Source organism: Microcebus murinus, chromosome 17, assembly GCF_040939455.1.
Source record: "Microcebus murinus isolate Inina chromosome 17, M.murinus_Inina_mat1.0, whole genome shotgun sequence".
Taxonomy (NCBI): Eukaryota; Metazoa; Chordata; class Mammalia; order Primates; family Cheirogaleidae; genus Microcebus; species Microcebus murinus.
In genome coordinates this window covers 54,550,570-54,571,908 of record NC_134120.1, presented here as the reverse complement: position 1 = coordinate 54,571,908, position 21,339 = coordinate 54,550,570, and the positions used below count along the sequence as shown (strand labels likewise).

Here is a 21,339-nt window from a genome sequence, read left to right as displayed (position 1 = left end):
AGACAATTCCACTGGAATCTAGAACAAGCAGAACACCAACAGAAAGGGAAAAAAGAGCCTGTGGCAACAGGGACGTTGCCGCTGAGTGCTCCACGCAGGTTCTGACTCCCTGAAATGAGTGAGGAGAAAATCTAAATACTTACTTTACAGAGGACAAAGGGGGTGAGGGAGCAGAGCTTTGTACTAATGAAACCATTTTCATGCCACAGTGCTGGAATTCTGTCATTAAACCATTTTCTTTATATTCTCACAGGTTGCTTGCAGCATTCACTGTTAGTAACTCAAAGCAATTTTTTGTTCCTAAAAATTAATTTCTATTTAGTCTCTAATGTAAATGAACACCACAGACATGGCCAGTTAATGCTTGGGACTAAGCCCTAATTTCAACTGCCTAAGCAGGCAGAGCACTCACATATGAACAGACCTTCCCACTGCAGGAGTACTTACCTGCGGGCCCAGGGCTGGGGGTAACACAAGCTCAAAGAAGATACCATTTGTCACCTGAGAACACTCAACCAGCAGTGGGGGTCCTTTTCAGAGCATGTCAACAATGTCAGCACAAAGACTCCGATCTTTGGAATGTGTAGGTCATACACTATCAATATTGTTTTAGGTCGAACCATGGGGAATGGCCATTTCTGTAAGTTCCTGGTCATTCCACAAGTTTTGATCTATTCAGATGTAAACTCTCTATTTCGAGTTAAGTATTCCTTGGTGGGTTCGACCGGGAATCTAACCATCATCTACCCTCCTGTAGGAAATTCGGGCCACATGACACAGGAACACACTCTCCTTCCCTGTGACCAAATCCACAGTTGATTGGTTTATGAATAATATCAAGGGGGGTAATGATAATCGCCATCCTGTTTTAAGGCAGGATTTTGATTTTATCCATGTGTTTCACTGGTTTTATTGCTAGGGGATTCATGGGCACTGAGAGGGTGGGTGAGCCGTGAGACGCCAGATCTGGTGCCGAGGCCAGCCTGGGAGTGCAGATGTTCTCGCGGTTCCTGACGAGAGGCGTGCTCGTGTCCACGCAGTCCAGGCCTCTGCAGCTCACCCCTCACACTGTTACATACAAAGTCTGGAGCATGCAGGCCCTGACACAACTCTTACGGAGTCTGCACACATGCACAAATCCATACAGAAGAGGGCAAATTATGACCCCAATGAAAAGCCCAGATAACCAAATAAGGATCAATCGATCAATCACTCAGACCAGAGGATAGAACCTGAATCGAATCTTGTCCTCAGTGAGGACAAGAAAATGAAATTTTCTTTAAGAAGTCATCGAGGGCTTGTGTTTCTGCCTATTCCATCCTCCCATAAACCCAACACTGCCCCAGCGCTGGTGGGGAGGGTGTGGGGCACCCGGTGTTCATTACCTCCATGGACCCCGGCTCAGCCGTGTCCCCCAGCGAGTGGCTGTCACTGTGAAGACCCGGGGGGCCGTGGGCAGCCTGCCTCCTCTCCTCCTTTAAGGCGTGCTCCAGCAGCTTCTTGTTGAGGATCCGGGCCACGCTCTCCGCGAGCGTGTAGCCGGGCGGCGCGGATAAGTCCTGCCTCACGGGCGTGCCCTCTCCCCCGTCCTCCCTGCACGTCTCTGAGCCCACCCCGCTGGGGCTGGGCGACCTTCCTGGGGAACCGATGCCTGTTTCCTGGCCCGGGCCCAGCTCTGGTCGGGGTTCTGAGGAGCGAGACCGACTGCCGGCCCGCATCCCCTTCTGGAAGGGGTCTTGCACCACGGGGCTGTGGTCGATGATGTTGAAGAGGCTGGAGAGCCCGTCGTTGATGGTGGTGTGCACGGGGCTCTCCCTCGTGGTGGTGGAGCGGGCCCAGGCCGACTCGCTGTACCCTTTCTGGGCCATCCCCGGTGAGGTCCTGCTATTTGGCTGGTCAGCTTTGGGGATGGGCTTCCTCTGCAGCTTGGGGGAACCATACTTGGGGGAGCAGCATGTGCGTTCAAACTTGGCTTGTACCTTTTCGATGGCAGGGGCCACCTGCCTGCTCCTAAGGCTGCGGGAGGGAGACGACACCGGTGTGGTACCGCCCCCTGCCTTTGGTGTGAGACACTTATGGGGGCTGCTGGTGACACCACTGCCACGCAGGGCTTCAGTCTGCAGGCCCACGCTGATGGTCTGGGTGGTCTGTGTCCCCGTCGTCCGGGACTCGTTGGTCTGGCAGCCCATGTCCTTGACTTGCGGCTTGGTGGAGCCAGAGCAGATGGCATTCCTGACAGAGAAGGCCACCTCCTTCATGTCATCACTCATGTTCTTGGATATCTCCAGGCTGTGCAGAGGGGAGGAAAAGCCCAGGGAGGCACAGAGGGGGCTGTCGAGGGGGCGCCACGCCCCCTCCATGTAGTCTCGGGGGTGTCTGGGGGCAGTGCAAGGCCACCTGCTGAGCATGGGCTCCAGAGGGCCCCCCTTGGCGTCTCCCAGGCCCCCTCTGGCTCTGCTTGTGGGAAAGGGACCCTCGCTGCCCGCCGTGGCAATGCTGTCCACCCTGCGCACGGCAGGCGGGCTGTGCAGCACGCGCACCCCGGACTGCTCAGTGAGGACGTGGCTCCTCAGCGGCTGCTTCTGGCAGTGCTCCGGGCTGGTCATGGTGTCCGTCGTCATGGTGACGCTTGTGGTCAGATACCAGGAGGAGTCGGGGAAAGGCTCTATGGTGGCCTCGGGCCCTGTGCGCCCAACCTCGGTCCTGTCTGCCCAGAGGTCTGGGGGCCTGTCGGTCCCAGCTCCGCCATGGCCCCTGGGGGGCGTGTAGTCCCAGCTCTTGCCGTGGAACTCCTCGATGTACTTGAGGTCGTCAGGAGACAGGGGCGGGGTGACGTCCTCCTTGCCACTGGTGGATGGCAGCCCCTTCTCAGGCAGGAAGGGGGAGACGTCCATCAGGCGCTGAAACTCGGACATGGAGGACACAGACACTGCCCTGGGAAAGCGGAAGAAAACAGGTGTCAGCGTCCAGCAGGGCGCCCCGCACATGCAGCACCTGCGTCCTGGCCTGTGTGAGGGCCTGTGCAGCCGCCTGCCCCACCTGCCCTGTCCTGACTGTCCCAACACCTGCCAGCTGCCCGCGGTGCTCTACTCATGAGCTCCCCCCACGGGTGCTCACTGGACTTTCTACAGCTCTGGACTGTTCTGGAAGCCTTCTTTGTGTTCGTCAGAGCTGAATCCAGCCCAACCCGCCAGCCCTCACATCCTGTGGGAACGAGTGGAGGAGGGGCTACACGGCGGTCACGGCTGAACGTCAGACCTGGCTCGACACCTCCACTGAGATGAGCACCTCCGGTGACAGCCCTGCTGGCAGTGAGGCGCGTGGGCACCACCAGTGCCCGTTCCATGCAGACGGACACCACCGTCCCCACCTGCACTGGGCCAAGGACAAGGGGAGAGACACGGCAACAGAACAACTGTCACCTCAGTTCTCTTCACCCAGCTAACCTCTGCAGGCCTGAAGTACTAACCACCACAGAGGCTGCTTGCAAGTTGCAGAAGAAAGGAGGAAGTGGAAACCCTCATCAGACTGGAAATTACGTGACAAACAAAAGCTCATCTGGCCCTGCCCAAATTCACTGATGGGCTCAGCTCCTCATCACCAATGTTTTGTTTGTTTGTGCTCCTCCTTTATTCCTGGTTAAGAGAAAAACTCCCTCAGACACATGAACACACAGAAGGGGGAAGACCGGTGGGCCAGACCCATGGCGGGCACTGAGGGGCGCTGGGCATGCTCCTAAGCTAAGACAGGAGGTGGCTGGAGGGCTCGGGCAGCTGCCAGCCACCCGGGGCGATGGAGCGGTGGTCAGGAAGGAGGCCGGGGCTGGCTGTGCCTGCCAGCTCAGGCAGGAGAAGTTCTGTGGCCCGGAATCCTCCGGTGTGGAGGGGAGAGGTGAGGCGTCTGTAGACTCACTGTCTCGCAACTAGGCTAGCTTCTCACAGGACATGTTAATTTTCCCCTTGCCCTGCAAAACACAGGTTTAACAACTAGAGTGCTAGACTGGCGCTGGCCCTGCTGACGGGGTCTCAGCTTGAGTGCATGGACCACTCCCACGTAGGACCCATTAATGGCGACGAGGCCAGAGTTGGGGCCCTGCTCTGAGCAAGTCTGTGCACTGTGTGGACCAGTGCACAGAACCAGCAAAGCTCAGAGTGGCTTTGCTGACAACTGCCTTCACCCTGGGGCAAGGCACGCGCTCTTGTGGTCGCCACCATGGGGTGAAAGAGCAGACTAAAAGGGACACTGTCAGGCGGTCCATCTAAAAACAATCTGCCAACTGTCTAACAGTGCTTTGAGGAACGGCACACTGGCTATGACCAGTGCTGGAAATGAAAGGAAACAGAAGGGATGGACTGATCTTTTACAAGGTCTTGAGCTTTCCAGCAAACACGAATTTCCTCTTTTTGCTTCTGGTCAATTCAAGTAAATTAATAATGAGTTTTAGGATGCTTTGCACTGGGAGCTATACGTGCTCGACAGACGCCAAGGCCCTCCTCCTTTCCACTGTTTTCTGTGGATGTAGCTCACCTCACTCCCACTTCTGCCCACAGAGGAACTGCTCTCGGGTTCATCAGTGGCACCTACATGGTGGGGACTCTGTGCCTCTGGGGCTTGGACAGACAGAGTGGAACAGATATGATGAGGACAGAGGAAGGAGAGGCATCGGCCTTAGCAGTGGCCAGAGCAAACAGAACAGCGACGACAGGAACAGGAGGCATGTGGAGCGCGCGGGCAGAGGAGAGCGTGTTGGGAAGACACACCGAGCAGTTAGAAGCCAGCGGGAAAAGGGGACAGTGGGAAGGGCACGTTCAGTTTTCACTTTGGATATTTTGACATTATTTATTTTACGACAAGCATGGATTACTTCTGAAATTAACAGAAGCAAGTAAGATTTTTAAAAACAGCAGAGAGGAAAGGAAAAGGCTGACGGATTGGGTGGTGAAGGAAAGTGGCCATAGACCCTGACTCAGACACTGCTGTGAGCAGAGGGAAAGTGGGAGCTAGCCTCTGGTTCCTGTTTGCCCTGTGCCAGGTGCTAACTTGATTATTTAATGTGTATTAACACATGTAAGCTACCTCCTGATTACAGATGGGGAAACTGAGGCGCCAAGCAGTTAAGTAACTACCCAAGGTCACGTGGCGAGAGGCAGAAGCAATGGGAACCCAGGCAGCTTGGCCGCAGGGCCTGAGCTCTCAAGTCCTGCCTGCACCACCCAATGAGGACAGAAACATGCCATGGGCCTCTAGGAGCTACGGGGATGTGACAGAGGGCAAGTGCGAGGGGGACAGTCATTCACAGACGCAACGTTCACAGGAAGATCAAGGCTGAGGGGACCTGAAAATGGCAGATTGCCTGAGAAGCAACTTCCTGTAGTGAAAACAGTTTTATTCATCTGGAGAATAAAGAAGAAGTAAAACTAGAGGAAATTGGACTGGGAAGGAAAAAGTTGGTGTATAACTAACATCAACATCAATCACTAAATATTCTCTTAAGGACTATTATCAAAATCTTTTAATAAAATCATCCTAGTGGAGCTTTTAAATATAACATATAAAATGTCTCATAGCATATCAAGAGGGAGCTTTTCCAGACTTCTAATGAGGAAAGGACTTTTCCAAAACCACTAAACACAAGCATGCCTTTGTATACATGACCACACTGCGACCGAATGTCCTTATCACAGAACTAATACACACGTGGATACAGCATGGCTAGCTTCTTTGTTACTACTCATCAAAAATACCATATTTATGAAATGAAGAATAATAAAGCAACCACTTATTCAGAAGTCTTAATTTTAAGTTATTTTGAAGAGAGAGTTAAAATAGACAACATTGATAAGATGGAATTTTAAGACCAAGAGATTTTTATTTCAGCAATCTGTTATTTTCATCAATCTTACTTACCTTTGAAGATTTCCCTTGTGATTTTCTTCTTCCTATAAAGAAGAAACAACACAGTCTGAATCAGTAATTTAGGTTCCCAGGAGCCCTGAACGTGCGTGAGTGGCTTGCTTGCTGGGCTCCCCGAGGAAAGCGCCTTCGGAAAGGTGCGCAGGGGCCAGCGCTGGTCGGGAGAGCCCCGCCCGCGTCCTCTGAGGCACAGTCATCAAAGCAGCGCCCAAGCACGACGAGGGGGCTGGAGCCTCGCGGCCAGGCGGGAGCCCACGTGAGTGAGAAAAGTGGCTATAAACTTTGTCAGGGAGGAAGTGGCTCTTCTGTGCTTCTTCAAAGGACCTCACTAAGTACGTGAATTTCAAAACCTGAATAAGTCTGAGAGAGAGAGAGAGAGTGTGTGTGTGTGTGTGTGAGAGAGAGAGAGAGAGAGACAGAGAGAGATAGAGAGAGACAGAGAGACAGAAAGAGAGGGAGAGACAGAAAGAGAGGGAGAGGCAGAAGGAGGAAGACAGACTAACTAAGGAGACTGATGTCCCTTGCTCCAAATCTTGCTATAGAAGTCGGTGTGACATCCTTAGGCTTGGGTACTTGAGAGGCAAAGTTACAGCGCTCTCCCTTTAAGAAGGAGAAAGACAGCCGTGCGGCAGAGGACAACATAAACACAAGGGTATTTATTGAGAAAAGCCCTTGTGCTGATACAGTTTAAGATGCAAGCCTTTGGTAGTAATGGAAACACACTCCTCGGGGCACTTCCCTTGGTGAGTGTGCCCCTTGTCTCTGCCACGCAGATGAGTATGGCAGTCCCAGCCACTGCAGAGCTGGAACTTAGGCAGTTTCCCAAACCCAGTCCTATGTTTTCTCTCCTATGGAAATGGCCGTACAAGACTGCCAATTGGTCAACCAGGGTGGAATCGTGGCAACGCCCTATCAACCTGATACACACTGCTGAGAATGAGGCACGTGTCCTCACTGACATGTAACTGAAGTACACTTTCCCCATATTTCAACAATACTATTTGACATGAACTCTTCTAAGTATTAATTGTTTGGGAGACGAAATGACAAGTGCAGCAGTTGTTAAATATGATTAATAGGTAATGATTCCTAAAATCAATTTTTAAAACGAGGTTTTAAAAATGTTAAGACAAGAAAAACATAACTAACACCATACCATGCAAATTTCAGTACATAGCTTTAGCTCACTCATTTGGTAATCCAATGAATGTAAGATTTCTGTGTTGGCTTTTTCCCCTTTCCCCAGAATAAGATGTTTATAGTATATCATTGTTTAGTGATATTTGCTATTTCCAAATGTTAGGAAATTTCTCTAAAACAGAATTGTTTTGGTTATTAGTTTTCTAGAATTAGAAGACTGTACTATGATTTCAAGAGAAGTTGAACATACAACTTGGCAGAATTATTTACTTCCTCTTGTGTGTTTTTTCGGACACACTTATTCATAAGACTTTCTTTTCACAAAGGACACTAGTCTAGTATTTCTAAACCCAAAACAAGGTGGTAAAACTAAGCGTACCACAGAGCACACTAGGAGTTTAGGGTCAGGGCCACCAAGCAAAACCCTTAGTATTGTGAAGATTTCATTTTTACTTATAATAATTCAGAGGTTGCCATATGCAAAAGCCACTGGGGCTGCAAGGTGGAGACTATGACAGACCGGCTGGGTTAAGACCCCTCACTGCGAAGTAGCTGACCAGGATGGACGAGACCCAGGCTGACCTCGGCGAGGCGGTTCCTGAATTCCCTCTCGGGCCGGCGGGGTGGCGGCTCCTCCAGCTCGTCCGGCTCGTCATCCAGGGACAAGGCGTCCAGGTAGAGGTTCTCACTGGCCGAGCACCTGTCTGACTCCTTTAGCTTCGACAGCGGCCGGTCTTCAAACGGGATGGAGTCGACGTCTGTGCGTGGCCACAGTGCCACGGGAGGGGGCACGCGGAGGCTCCCCTGGTGGGGGAGGGGGCGACTGCTGCTCTCGGTTTGATCGCAGAGGAAACTGCCACCTCTCTGGGGACTGTTCTCTTTCTGCAACTTGAGAGTTTTAAAAATGAAAATAATTAGCCTCACTTTTCTAATGGTCTCCTAAGATCATCTTTTCTGCACAATTGGGAATTACATATAGGTCAATTTGAAAGACTCTGTGAGAAGCAAACGTTCTTCAAGTTCTGACCTTAATTTTATAATATAACACAACATTACAAATGGTTTTAAAAAACCCCACAGTTTTATACGGATTAGAAAATCTGCATTAACCACACACAAGTATGGCCAACGTTTTCTGACGCCAATATATAAGTTATTGTACCTAATTTTGAGTGCTATGCTCATGGGAAATTCTATACTTACTTTTTAAAAATCTAATATTATTAAACTATATGTTCAAAACTCTTTTGTAAAATTACCTTCAGAACTTAAAGCATACTACATGGAATACCATCAGTGGCAGCAAACTTTTGAGCGTGAATTTGATTTTCCTGACTGGCCCCAGACCATTTGGAACAGGCCCTGTAAATATCCCCAGTGACCACACTGAGCTATAACCATATGGTGTTAAAAACAACTTATACTTGGCTTGAGAGGATTAAAACTTAGCTATAGATCCAATAAAGAACTGATAACTAGAATTTATAAAGAACTCAAGCAAATCTGCAGGAAAAAAATCAAACAACTCCATTAAAAAGCAAGCAAAAGATATGAACAGAAACTTTTCATAAGAAGACAGACTAATGGCCAAGAAACATAAAAAAATGCTCAACATCTCTTTGTGTGTGTGTGTGTGTGTGTGTGTGACAGAGTCTCTCTCTGTTGCCCAGGCTAGAGTGCTGTTGCGTTAGCCTAGCTCACAGCAACCTCAAACTCCTGGGCTCAAGCAATCCTTCTACCTCAGCCTCCCTAGTAGCTGGGACTACAGGTATGCACCACCATGCCCAGCTAATTTTTTATATATATTTTTAGTTGGCCAATGAATTTCTTTCTGTTTTTAGTGGAGACGGGGTCTCGCTCTTGCTCAGGCTGGTCTTGAACTCCTGACTTCGAGCGATCCTCCCGCCTCGGCCTCCCAGAGTGCTAGGATTATAGGCGTGAGCCATCATGCCCAGCCTCAACATCTCCAATCATCAAGGAAATGCAAATCAAAAAAGTGGGCAAAGAACATGAACAGAAATTTTTCAAAAGAAGAAAGAATAATGGCCAACAAACGTATGAAAAAATGCTCAACATTTCTAATCATCAGGGAAATGCAAATCAAAACTGCAATGAGATATCACTTATCTCCAGTAAGAATGGCCTTTATCAAAAAGTCCCCAAACAATAAATGTTGGCATGGATGTGGAGAGATAGGAACACTCCTACACTGCTGGTGGGACTGCAAACTAGTTAAACCTCTGTGGAAAGCAATATGGAGATACCTCAAAGCGATACAAGTAGATCTACCATTTGATCCAGCAATTCCATTACTGGGCATCTACCCAAAAGATCAAAAGTCACTTTATGAAAAAGACACCTGCACTGGAATGTTTATAGCAGCACAATTCACAATTGCAAAGTTGTGGAAACAACCCAAGTGCCCATCAATACATGAGTGGATTAATAAAATGTGGTATATGTATACCATGGAGTACTATTCAGCTTTAAGAAACAATGGTGATATAGCACCTCTTGTATTTTCCTGGATAGAGCTGGAACCCATTCTACTAAGTGAAGTATCTCAAGAATGGAAAAACCAGCACCACATGTACTCACCAGCAAATTGGTATTAACGGATCAACACCTCAGTGGACATATAGGAGTAACATTTATCAGGTGTCAGGCAGGTGGGAGGGGAGGGGGGGAAATACAAACACAATGAGTGATATATGCAACGTTTGGGGGATGGTTACGCTTGAAGCTCTGACTCAAGGGGAAGGGGAAGCATGGGCAATATACGTAACCTTAACACTTGTACCCCTATAGTATGCTGAAATTTAAAAAAATATTCTGTCTTGAGCTCTACTGGGTCTTTAGCACCGAGCACACCTCTTTATACATAGTAAATGCTCAATAAATACTTATTGAATGAAAAATAAATAAATAAAAATGGGCAAAGGACTTGAATAGAAATTTCTCTAAAACAGATATACGAATGGCCAATAAGCACATGAAAAGATGCTCAATATAACTAATCATGAGAGAAATGCAAATCAAAATCACTTCACATTCATTAGGATGGTTATTATAACAAAAAGAAAAAACAAGTGTTGACAAGAATGTGGAGAAACTGATATCCTTGTGCACTGTTGTTAAAAATGTAAAATAGTGTAGCCACTATGGAAAACCATATGGCAGTTCCTAAAAAAATTGAAAACAAAATTACCATATGATCTAGCAATTCTACTTCTGGGTACATACCCAGAAGATTGAAAGAAGGGACTTGAACAGATATTTGTACACCCATGTCCAAAACAACATTACTCACAATAGCCAAAAGAGGCCAAGTGTTTATTGATGGATGAATGGATAAGCAAAATGTGGTACATACATACAATGGAATATTATTCAGCCTCAAAAAGGGAAGAAATTCTAACACATGCTACAACATGAATGAACCTTGGAGATATGCTGTGTGAAATAGCCAGTCATAAAAAGACAAATACTACATGATTATACTTAAATAAGATGCCTGGAGTAGTCAAATTCATAGAGACAGAAAGTAGAATAGTGGTTGCTAAGAGTAGGGGGAGTGGGGAATTATTTAACAGATACGGAGTTTCAGTTTGAGAAGATGGAAAAAAGTTCTGAAAATAGATGGTGGTGATGGTTGCACGACAAGGTGAATGTATTCAATGCCACTGAACTGTACACTTAAAGATGGTCAAATGGTAAATTTTATATTATATATATTTTACTATAATAAAAAAGAGTCAAAGGGGGGAAAAAAACCCACAAAGAGATATCACCTAACTCCCATGAGAATGGCTTTTATCAAAAAATCCCAAAACAACAGATGTTGACATGGATGCAGAGAGACGGGAACACTCACACACTGCTGGTGGGGCTGCAAACTAGCGCCTGTATGGATAGTAGTATGGAGATACTCAAAGAACTAAAAATAGAACTACCACTTGATCCAGCAATCCTACTACTGGGTATTTATCCAAAGGAAAAAAAAGACATTCTATAAAAAAGACACCTGTACTCGAATGTTTATAGCAGCACAATTCACAATTGCAAAGATGTGGAAACAACCCAAGTGCCCATCAATCCATGAGTGGATTAATAAAAAGTGGTATATGTACACCATGGAGTACTACTACTCAGCCATAAAAAACGGTGAACTAATACCCTTGTATTATCCTGGGTGGAACTGGAGACCATTCTTCTAAGTGAAGTATCATAATAATGGAAAAACAAACACCACATGCACTCACCATCAAACAGGAACTAATTGATCAACACTTATTTTCACATATGGAAATAACCTTAATCAGAAATCAAGCAGGTGAGAGGGAGGAGGAGGGATGGATAAATTCACACCTAATGGGTACAATGCACACTATCAGGGGCATGGGTGTAGTTATAACTTTGACTCAAATGGCACAAAAGCAATTTATGTAACCAAAACATTTGTACCCTCATAATCTGAAATTTTAAAAAAACTTAGCTCTAAAGGCAAGTAAAGATCTGGTATGACGGAGGCAAAAAAAGCCACATACTTTATAGTCATACTGTTTTTGTCTACTTTGGTAAACTCCAGCAGTGGTGGTGGGAAAACACAGGACCTCTTGGAGTTAGAAGACATGCATTGGAGCCATTACTTTGTGCCTTGCTGGTTCGCTGGCAGTTGTAAGTTCCCAACTCTCCTCAGCTCCGTGTCTGTAAAATGGGAGTGCACACAGCGGCCAGCAGGCAGCCACGCTGCAGCGCCCTCCCCACTCGCCCCTGCTGCAGCACTGGCAGCTCCATGGAGGTGGTCCAGGGAGGGGCCCTTCCAAAGCCACGGGGAACTGCTGAGGCCGCAGGCAAATGGCCGGCAGGGAACACGCTGCTCAGAGAAGCCCTCACGGGCTTCCCACCATTCCCCAAGCCCTCCTCGTCACCTCCCTTTGTAAACACGCATGGAAAGCACAGCTCTGCACAGCCCGCAGCTCTGTGCACCTACGAAGCTGTAATGGGGTTTTTCCTGGATGACAAGCTCACACTCCTGGACGGGATGCTCTTTTGAATAAGTGAATTATCTGAATGCTGAAAGTGACATTTGGATTTGACCTGAAAGGGTGGCCAAAAAAAGATTTAAAGTCCTCAAGTGCTGAGACGGTGCCAGGAAATTCTAAAAGTCCCTTGAATGCAGACCAATTGGTTTTTAGAAAAACATCCTTACAAACTGCATCTTTGTGTCCTAATTTGAGCCTCCATCCACAAGTTGGATGTCAGCGTGGCTGCGTATAGGAAGAAAGCTGTGTGAGATAACAAGGAAAACAGGACTGCCACTCATTCTCAGTAATTTCTGAGGTAGTGGAACAGAAATCTCACAGTATTATCTTTATTTTATGAGAAAGATGGAGATTCCAGCAGCCAGAGCTTAAATATGAGGAGTTCGAGGCAGTTCCCAGTCAAATGAGGGAACAAGCAGACCACTCCAGGTTTGAGCCCAGCGCCTCTGCTCTCTCCTCCCCTCCCCAGAACACAATTCTCTGCAGTTCTCTTAAAGATGCTAAATGCTTTCTTTAAAAAAATTAAAAGGAAAGCTTTTTATATGTTCGTTTAATACATGTCGGCACAATTTAGTTTCAACACGTGATCATCTCCAAGCTATTTTGGGCAAGGAATTAAAATGCAAGAATCCCATTTGAAGCTGTAAACGTGCACTGAGGGTGTGAGTGACGAGGGAAAAAGAATGACTAAAGCAGAGAGCTACGAACCAGCACTCTAACTCAGTAAAGTGGAATTTCAAAAATAAACCCAGGCAGCCAGGAGCAACTTGCACGCAAGCTGCTAAGTGTCAGGTTCCCTAAAAATGCACTGGAGTGGCTGTGGCTGGGGTATCAGCTGCGAGGACGCCTCCGGGGTGCCGGGATAGAATGGGGCCGTAGGCAGATAGGGCTTCCGAGGGGACTCATTTCAAACCAGCCTCAGCACCTACTGTACTTGCAGTCCCACAGAACAACTTTTAATGCAAATAGAAAATTTTAAAAGATTTGCATTTCAAATAATACAGGAAACGATAAACCCTCAAGACTGTCACCTTACCCAGACTGGTGGAAAGAAATAAAGGTCACTTTGTAAACAGGCTTTAAGAGAATGGCCTTTCATGTGGTAAAGGCAGCTGATTTAAGAAAGTTGCTGGAAGGAGCACGGCTGACACTATTTGCTGTGTAGATCGGCAAGCCTGGCAGCAAGTCCTACAATATCTGCATGTTAACTGGGAACGTAACAGTTCTAGGAGAACTGTAGTGTAACTCCATAAAAGTTTCCTACCCCCCCAATCAAAGTTGGATTGAGACGAGAGACGCTGATAAGACAGATGAAACATGCTATATGACCTTCGCCACATTCCCACAGTCACACATCACATAAAACGCCTCATGTGGTGTAGAAACTATGTAGGAATTTAATGACACCGGACAAGTATGAAGCATGTGTTCTGAAAGTGGAAAATGGATTTAGTGTTACTTCTTTCACTGTGTGTATTAGGTTATCATCGTCAAGGGTACATGGCTTGCCAAACAGTCAAATGTCGAGAGTATACATTGGGAAGAATGTTCAGTTACATCTCATTTATCCATAGAATGTGTAGCTAATAGTTAAACGAATGGACAACCCAATAACTGATAAACAAACAATATCTATATACCCATACACACTTGAGCCAATTACCTCTTTTTGGACATTCTAGAGAATGCCTGTAACTGCTTTATTTAATTTTCAGGATTGGGCACCAAGATTTATAGTCTTCGTTAAAAATGTTGAATATTTTGGGGGAAAGGCCAGATTTATTTTTGAAAGCCACAATTGCACATCTGAAGTATCAGTTCACTGGTAACCAGTCCTCATCTAAAAACAGCAATGAAATCACCCACCACACAGATTAGAAATGAAGTTCAGCTCCTGACCACTGTTACCTTTCCAAAATACAGTCTTAAAATGAGGTGACAGCTCATCTTTAAGTCTCTGACTCTCCAAAAGTTGAGTGTCATCAGATGTGTCTTACTAATTTTTCCTTTGCTAGAAATTCCTCATTCCCAAAAGTGAAACAAGAACCTAACATACTTGCTTAACTTATATCCAAGGTGTGACTTTCAAAATGAATGAAGCTTGTGACAAGATCAACAGGAGGGCTGATAGGCAAAGGGGACCCTAGAAGGGCCATGGCAGGGATCGTGATGAGATCATGATGGCCTCATGGGGTACTACGGGAGGGACATACAAAGTGAGTGAGTGATCCTAAAGTAAAGGCTAAGAAAGAAGCTCCTTGGTGATAAGTTTTCTAGGGTTTCTGTGACACTGGTCAACTAAAGTTGGATATGATAAATTCCTGACCATTTTCATAAGAATTCGTGCTACTTCTACCCCTAAAATTTCCACCTAACAACTGACCCATTCAATAGAGCACAGACACACAGGGGATTTAACATGGGAGACTCTTCACAAGTGCTGCATTTCCAAGCCAAACAGGAAATGGCCAACTTTCTTCTTGATAGGATTTGGGGAATTTTGAAATGGAGCCATATCAAAGAACAGCAACGTGACTCATCTCTGTGAGTGATCAAACCCAGGAGAAACTTCAGCTCCTTTCCATCTGCAGGGAACTTTCCTCTCAGCAGTTTCCAAGCCAAAGGCTCTTGATCTCTTTTACCATTGAGTTTGTTCTCCCTCCCTCCCGATCCCACATTATGCTTAAACTCAACCTTTGTCATTGTACCTGCATAACACGGGTACCATGTATGTGGATACATACATACATTTATACATACATACATTTATACATACATACATTTATACATACATACATTTTTACATACATACATACATTTTTCAAAAGGCAGTATGGGTATTTAAAGTAGAGTAATGAGGTTATTTTTCCTGAACTCAGTTTCTTACTCATTAATACATTTCCTTGAGGCCTCATGAATTTATAAAGTGTGACAGGCTGAAATAAACAAAATGTATGCTATATAAAAATCTAGCCAGGGAAGAATTCAAAAAATTGGCCAATTTAATTTGTGCATCACTCAGGAACTACTGCACCTATGCAAACTGTTCCATGTGTGATGCAATACAGAGTATGGTTATCTGGGCAGTAGAAAAACAATTCCCCTCAAAAACTCATCTGAGTTTCTGAATCACGTGTTTAGCTGAAGATGATGAGCTACGTCCCTTGACTGTGGCCCTATCTAATCACAGCTTAGCAACATCCACAGCAGGTACAATCACCAGCAAACAACCTGACTTCAACTTAATCCAGCAATTTCTTTACTAATGATGACAATTCCATGCAAGCTAGAGCAGTCACTGTGACGTCTTTAGTGGAAAACTTAAAAGGTAGTTTGCTTTTTGGCAGAAAGCACTGAACAAGACCTGAAATTACCTCCTCTTTCAAGGTTAGTTTTTAAATTCCTTTAAAAAGCTATCCCCTTCCCACAACTCCCCCTTTCCCACATGAATGCTCCCAGGAAAGTTACCTGCAAACTTTGCAATGCAAACCTCTGTGTAATGGAGGGGCACGAGCCTACGTCTCTGACACTAGCGGTTCTAGTGCTTCTCTTCTCACTCTTCCTCCGGAGGCTGATGCAGCAAAGGCCATACAGCAGCCTAATTTTTCCTCTAAGGGACGGGACGGTCCATTTAGTAGCCGCACCTGCCTGTGCTGCAGCGCCTGGGGCGCGTCCTTACCTGCTCTATCTTCCACAGGAGTTCCTTCTTCTGCCGCTCCCACTCCTGCCGATCTCTGTCTAGGCGGTCGAGAAGTTCCACCTTCTCCCGGTTCCAGTTCTTCTCGCTGTGATGGATCTGCCAGCGCAGGTCCATGACCAGGCTGTGGCTGTCGGCCAGGAGCTTCTGGTGCACCTCCCTCTCCTTCTTCAAGGCTCCTTTGCTCTCCGAAGAGCCTAGTTCTCCCAGGTTGTTCTCCGTCTTCTCTTCCAGCTGTCAAAGAGAAAAGACTTAAGACCTCCCTCCCTGACAAGCCTTGCATTTGAAGATGAAGAAAATCCCAGATGTTTATGTATGGTCTCTGGAAACATGTTTATACTAATATTTGGCCAATCCCACAGAAGAAACAAATTTCATTTTTTTTTTTTTTTTTTTTTTGAGACAGAGTCTCACTTTGTTGCCCGGGCTAGAGTGAGTGCTGTGGCGTCAGCCTAGCTCACAGCAACCTCAAACTCCTGGGCTCCAGTGATCCTTCTGCCTCAGCCTCCCGGGTAGCTGGGACTACAGGCATGCGCCACCATGCCCAGCTAATTTTTTTATATATATATCAGTTGGCCAATTAATTTCTTTCTATTTTATAGTAGAGACGGGGTCTCGCTCAGGCTGGTTTTGAACTCCTGACCTTGAGCAATCCGCCCGCCTCGGCCTCCCAAGAGCTAGGATTACAGGCGTGAGCCACAGCGCCCGGCCTCATTTTTAAAGTCCTAATTAAGAACTTTTGACACAGTCACACACAGTGTTAGGGAATGAATCCACTTAGCTTCCCATGGCAGCTTCCCAGCCCCTACCTTCCTAGTCTAAGTCACCACTTTCTCTTGCCTGTACTTCCATGTAGCTCCTTGGGGACAGGTACCACATCTGTTCCTATATCCTCAGCCCCTATGTGGAACCGAGGGATGGGACAGTGATAGAACCTAATAGTTTTCAATACATACTTATCAAACACCCAGGAGGTTAAATATCAAGAACAAACAAAATCTTACACTTTATGTATTTAATGTGGTAAAAACCAGAGAGAAAATCTTGAAGGCAGACGAGAAAAATGTCACATTACATAGAGGTGCAAAGATGAGAACGACAGAGGACTTCGCATCGGAAACTATGCAAGTCAGAACATGATGGAGGGACAACTAAAGAGCTCAAAGAAAGATGTCAACCTAGATGGAATTCTACACTCAGCAACAATATCTTTCAAAAATGAAAGAAAAATACTTTTTAACAAACAAAAATTGAAAAAAAATTGTTTCCAGCAGAACTGCAGTTTAAGAAATGACAGAGGAAATTCTGCAGGCAGAAGGAATATGATACCGATAGATACTTGTGATCTGCACAAAAAATGAACAATAGAATAATATACTAATTTTTTTTCCTATTTTTAAGTTGCTTTTAAATATAATTGACTATTTAAAGCAAAAATAGTTGCAATGTATTGTGTGTTCACAGAATATATAGAAGTAAAGTGTGGCAACAATAGCACATGGGATAGGAAGAAGGAATTAGGAATATAAGCCTGTGAAGTCTAATATGATTTCAGGGTAGACTTTGATTAAATATGCATTATAAACCCTAGGGCAACCATTAAAATTATTTTTTAAAAAATTCCAATTTCAAATGGCTCCTGGCAAACCCTGTAAGCCAGAGTTAAAGATGGGGTGCAAGAGGGGGTGCTGAGCCTCCACCTGTAGATGCTTTCCCAGCACCTTCTCTCTTTAGAATCTCCTTCCCAGGCAGCTTGCCCCTGCCCTGGCAGCAGATGGCCTCTGTACCCTGCTTTGTTAAGATGTAAGGCAAATTCCTTCTCCTACCCAGACGCCCATGCATCCACACTCCTCAGGTCTCTCATGGTCAGGGTCACCCCCTCCCCATGCTTGGAGCCCAGGCCCTCTGCCCACTGAGAGATCCTGTGTTGTCAATGACCCTACACAGTTCAGGTCTCACTTGACATCTAAAAATAAGACGGAAGCCTCCCATGACCCTGTGGCCCCTGGTCCTTTAGCCCCTGCCCCCCTCCTTCTTTCCCCTTCACCATCAAACTCGCTTCTCTCACTCTTGGCATAGCAGTTTGCTTCACCCGCACCCCAGTGAAAACTGTTGCTGTCAAGTTTTCCAGTGACTTCCTAATTGCTAAGTTCAACAAAACTTTTCATCCCGTATCCGTCCTTAGCCTCTCAAAGCTCCTGATGATGCTGAGCTCCACTTGGGACACCATGCTATAGCGCTGCCTTTGGCTTCTGAGACATTTGCTTCTGGATTTTCAGTAATTTCTTTGGCTGCTCCTTTCCAACCTCCTCTTCCTCTACTAATTTCTTGAAAATGAATATTTCAGGTTCCTTCTTTGAGCTCCTCTTATTCTACGCAGTCCTGGAGACTCCACCCACAGCCTTGTCTTCCACCCCCTCGTTCACATCTTCAGCCCAGTGCCCGTGATGACAGACACCTCAGCTCGGCCTGCTCCATCCCACTGGCCTCTCCGTGTTCCTGTCTCAGTGAAGACACCCCTCGCTGAGGCACCCAGACTAGAAACCCAGAGCCAAGCAGGTACCTGTCGCTCCACAGCACCTCACCGTTGGCCACCGGGTCCTGCCACTCTCTACTTGTCATGGCTTTCAGCTGTGTCCCTTCCATGTCCACTGCTGCTGCTTTCCCTCAGCATCGCCTTTCTTGTCCGCACTGCTGCAGTGGCCTTTCCACCCCCAACTTCTCCCAGCAGCCCTGGGCTCCTACACCTTCTTACCGTGGACGCCTGGGGAAGTCTGGGGAAGCCAAAGGTCTCCTCGTTCATTTGGGGACATCCACAGCGAATGAAATGAAAAAGTCTGTGATTTCTTTTGGGCTTGTTGCCCACTTTATAACTGGAGGAGAGGATCTGCTAAATTTTAGTAAAAGCTTAGCAAACATAAAGGCGCACTTCTTCCTATTCTATTTCTTAAGTCTCCTGATTTCAATGTACAGACTCCAAGATGATCCATTTAATTCTAATGGTTCCTTATCCCTTTCTACCTTGAAGCTGGAATAATCTTTTCAAAAAGGGAATCTAAACTTGCATGATAAAATCAGGATCAAAGTATCAATTCTTTAAACCAGGGGTCCTCAAACTTTTTAAACAGGGGACCAGTTCACCGTCCCTCAGACCGTTGGAGAGTGCGCACTGTGGGCCCGGGATGAGTCAGCTGCTAAGCAGGACAGGCAGCAGCGGCAAAAACACCCAGAGGGCCAGATAAATGTGCTAGGCGGCCTGCTTGTGGCCCGCGGGCTATAGTTTGAGGACACCTGCTTTAAACCCTCTGCTTTCCCCTCCCACCTGGGCTCCTAAATGAGCCGTGCTCCTCTCCTCATGGCGTTCCTTTTTTGCCTGAAACTTCCTTTCCTTTTCCATGTACTAACTCCCACCCATCCTCTGAGATCCGTTCTCAGCAGGACTTCCACAGAAGCCCTTCCTGACCCCTCAAGCTGCGGCGTGTGCCCTACACACTCCCACTCCCGGCAGTCCCAGGCACGAGCCTGGTGGCACCCTCCACCCTGTTACACGTGCCAGCCTTTGTCTGGGTGCCCGCAGTGCTGAGAGCGCCTTCAAGGAACACTGTATCTGCTCAGTATTTAGAATAAAGTCTCACTTTGCAGTTTGCTGAAAGAATCACAGATTTGGGGAGTGACACAAGGGCTCCACCGAAGGAAGATGTTTAACTGTCAGCAGAATTAAACCGTTCTGCATCTAAGTTGAGGAAGGCAAATATGGAACTATTACAGATGGACTAGCATCCGCTCACATGCATTGCTTCCTGGGCTGTAAATATTTAAGAAACTTCTGGGCAGAAGATGAACTCTTTACCTATTACTACCTGGCTTCTAGGTTTGAAATCTTAGCTTTGTTTGTTGGTGGTTAGTGACTCTCCTTGAGGCTTTATTTGTAGCAAACGTGGGTGGATACTATGTTCCCCTAAAACAAACACGAAATGTTTTAAGACTGGTTTGTATCAAAGATTATGTCTCCCTTCTGTAGCTAGTTACGTCTCTGAAAATATTTAGCTCCCTCCACCCCACAACCTATTTTTAAATAGGTTTAAAGGCAGCTCATCAGAGTGTCCTTACTCCTTCCCCTCCACCGCTGCCTCTGCCGCTGAGGACTGCGCAGAGCCTCTAGGGCGAGGCCCCCGCCAGGCAGCCGGCAGCACCCGAGACTGGGCCGGCCGCTCTGTCACTTGATGGGCTGGCTCGGAAGGCTGCGTCCCCACTGCCTTCCCAGGGCTGCTGGCCTGACACCACTGCTTGCTGGGGCCAGGTGGCAGTGCAGGGGGACTTGTGGGTACCGGGAGAGCTGGTTTCTTTTGACGTGGAGAGCCTTTCGAAAGGCCATTTCAAAGAGATCTCCTTTTTGGGCAACATTTTCCTTTCATATCCAGGCCAATTCCTATAAAATTTTAATTACCTTATGGTTTGCCTCGAGACAGAGACTAGAAAGCAGGACGATGGAAGATACACAGACCTTCCCTCCGCCTTTGTGTCGAGGGGCTGGAAGAACCTTGGGAGACGACCTGGGCACAGGCGCTGTGCAAGCGCTGTCACGTGACTTTTAAGGATTTACAAGGAAGACAGAAGTAGGAAAGGATGTTTCTTGCCATGTCTGATTTCAACTCCTGTGGGAAGGAGGCAGGGGGCTGGGTGCTCCTCTCACCCTGACACTAAATGGCGCTGTGCCCTGACCAGCTGCTTCCGGGGGCCTCGGTTTCCTCCGGTGTTAATAAGGAGACTGAAATTGATCAGGCTTCTTGGGCGTGCAATGGAAGGTCTACAGGTTCTTTTCACTATTTTGAAAAATCTAAAGGAAAGCATGTGTTTGCCTTTTTCAGATATAACTAAACCACAGTGTGCTTTTGCTCGCTCCCGTCTAGAATGTGTCATCTCACTCTGATGACGGCTTCATGCTGGCCAACCTTTGCTGGGGCGAAATACAACCTTGTTTAACGCAGAACAGGAAAATGAATGCTACTTTTAAAATGCTGCTTGGTGAAGGCTGCGTTTCATATTTGGGAGAGGGAGTACCAAGGACAAGGGGCCCGGGAAGGCAGGGCACTTTAGGGAGAGGCGCGCAGCCGCTGCCCTCCTTCCTCCTGGACGTGGCCCGTGCGCCTCCCTGCCTGTCCAGCACAGGAAGGGCGCAGCGGTCAGGAGCGGGGATACCAGCAGGGTAGTACCTGTTCCAGGCGGCACTTGAGCATGGCCCACTCCACATCCCAGGCCGCCCTGTCGCTGGCGTATTGCTGCTGCAGCCGCAGCCGGGCACGCTCGTCCTCCTGCAGCTCCGAGCGGAAGTCCTCCACCAAGGCCTTGAGGGCGCCGAACAGCTGCTGGTTTTCCACCACCTGTGGGAACACTGAGTCAGGCCCTGCCACCTGATTTGAGTATCTAGGTCGGAAGAAAGGATCTGGCAATCAAGGCAGAGCTGGGGCTGTTTCCAGGTGCCACCGCGCAGGGCAGGTGGGGAGTCTGCAGCTGGCGGGAGAGAGCAAGAGGGTCCCCGTTACT

At 47.1% G+C, this 21,339-nt stretch overlaps 1 protein-coding gene across 8 annotated transcripts in view; it reads right to left on the bottom strand.

Annotated features, from left to right (window-relative positions):
• MTCL1 (microtubule crosslinking factor 1) overlaps positions 1-21,339 on the bottom strand; it is a 132,295-nt gene that overhangs the window by 6,116 nt on the left and 104,840 nt on the right. For all 8 annotated transcript variants that reach the window (XM_075993674.1, XM_075993676.1, XM_012746143.3 and 5 more), the window contains 5 exons: positions 21,009-21,176; positions 15,778-16,029; positions 7,636-7,941; positions 5,908-5,939; positions 1,386-2,934 (listed from right to left, as the gene is read on the bottom strand). In XM_075993674.1, the coding sequence (XP_075849789.1) occupies positions 1,386-2,934; positions 5,908-5,939; positions 7,636-7,941; positions 15,778-16,029; positions 21,009-21,176 (2,307 nt within the window). The remainder of the gene's footprint in view (positions 1-1,385; positions 2,935-5,907; positions 5,940-7,635; positions 7,942-15,777; positions 16,030-21,008; positions 21,177-21,339) is intronic.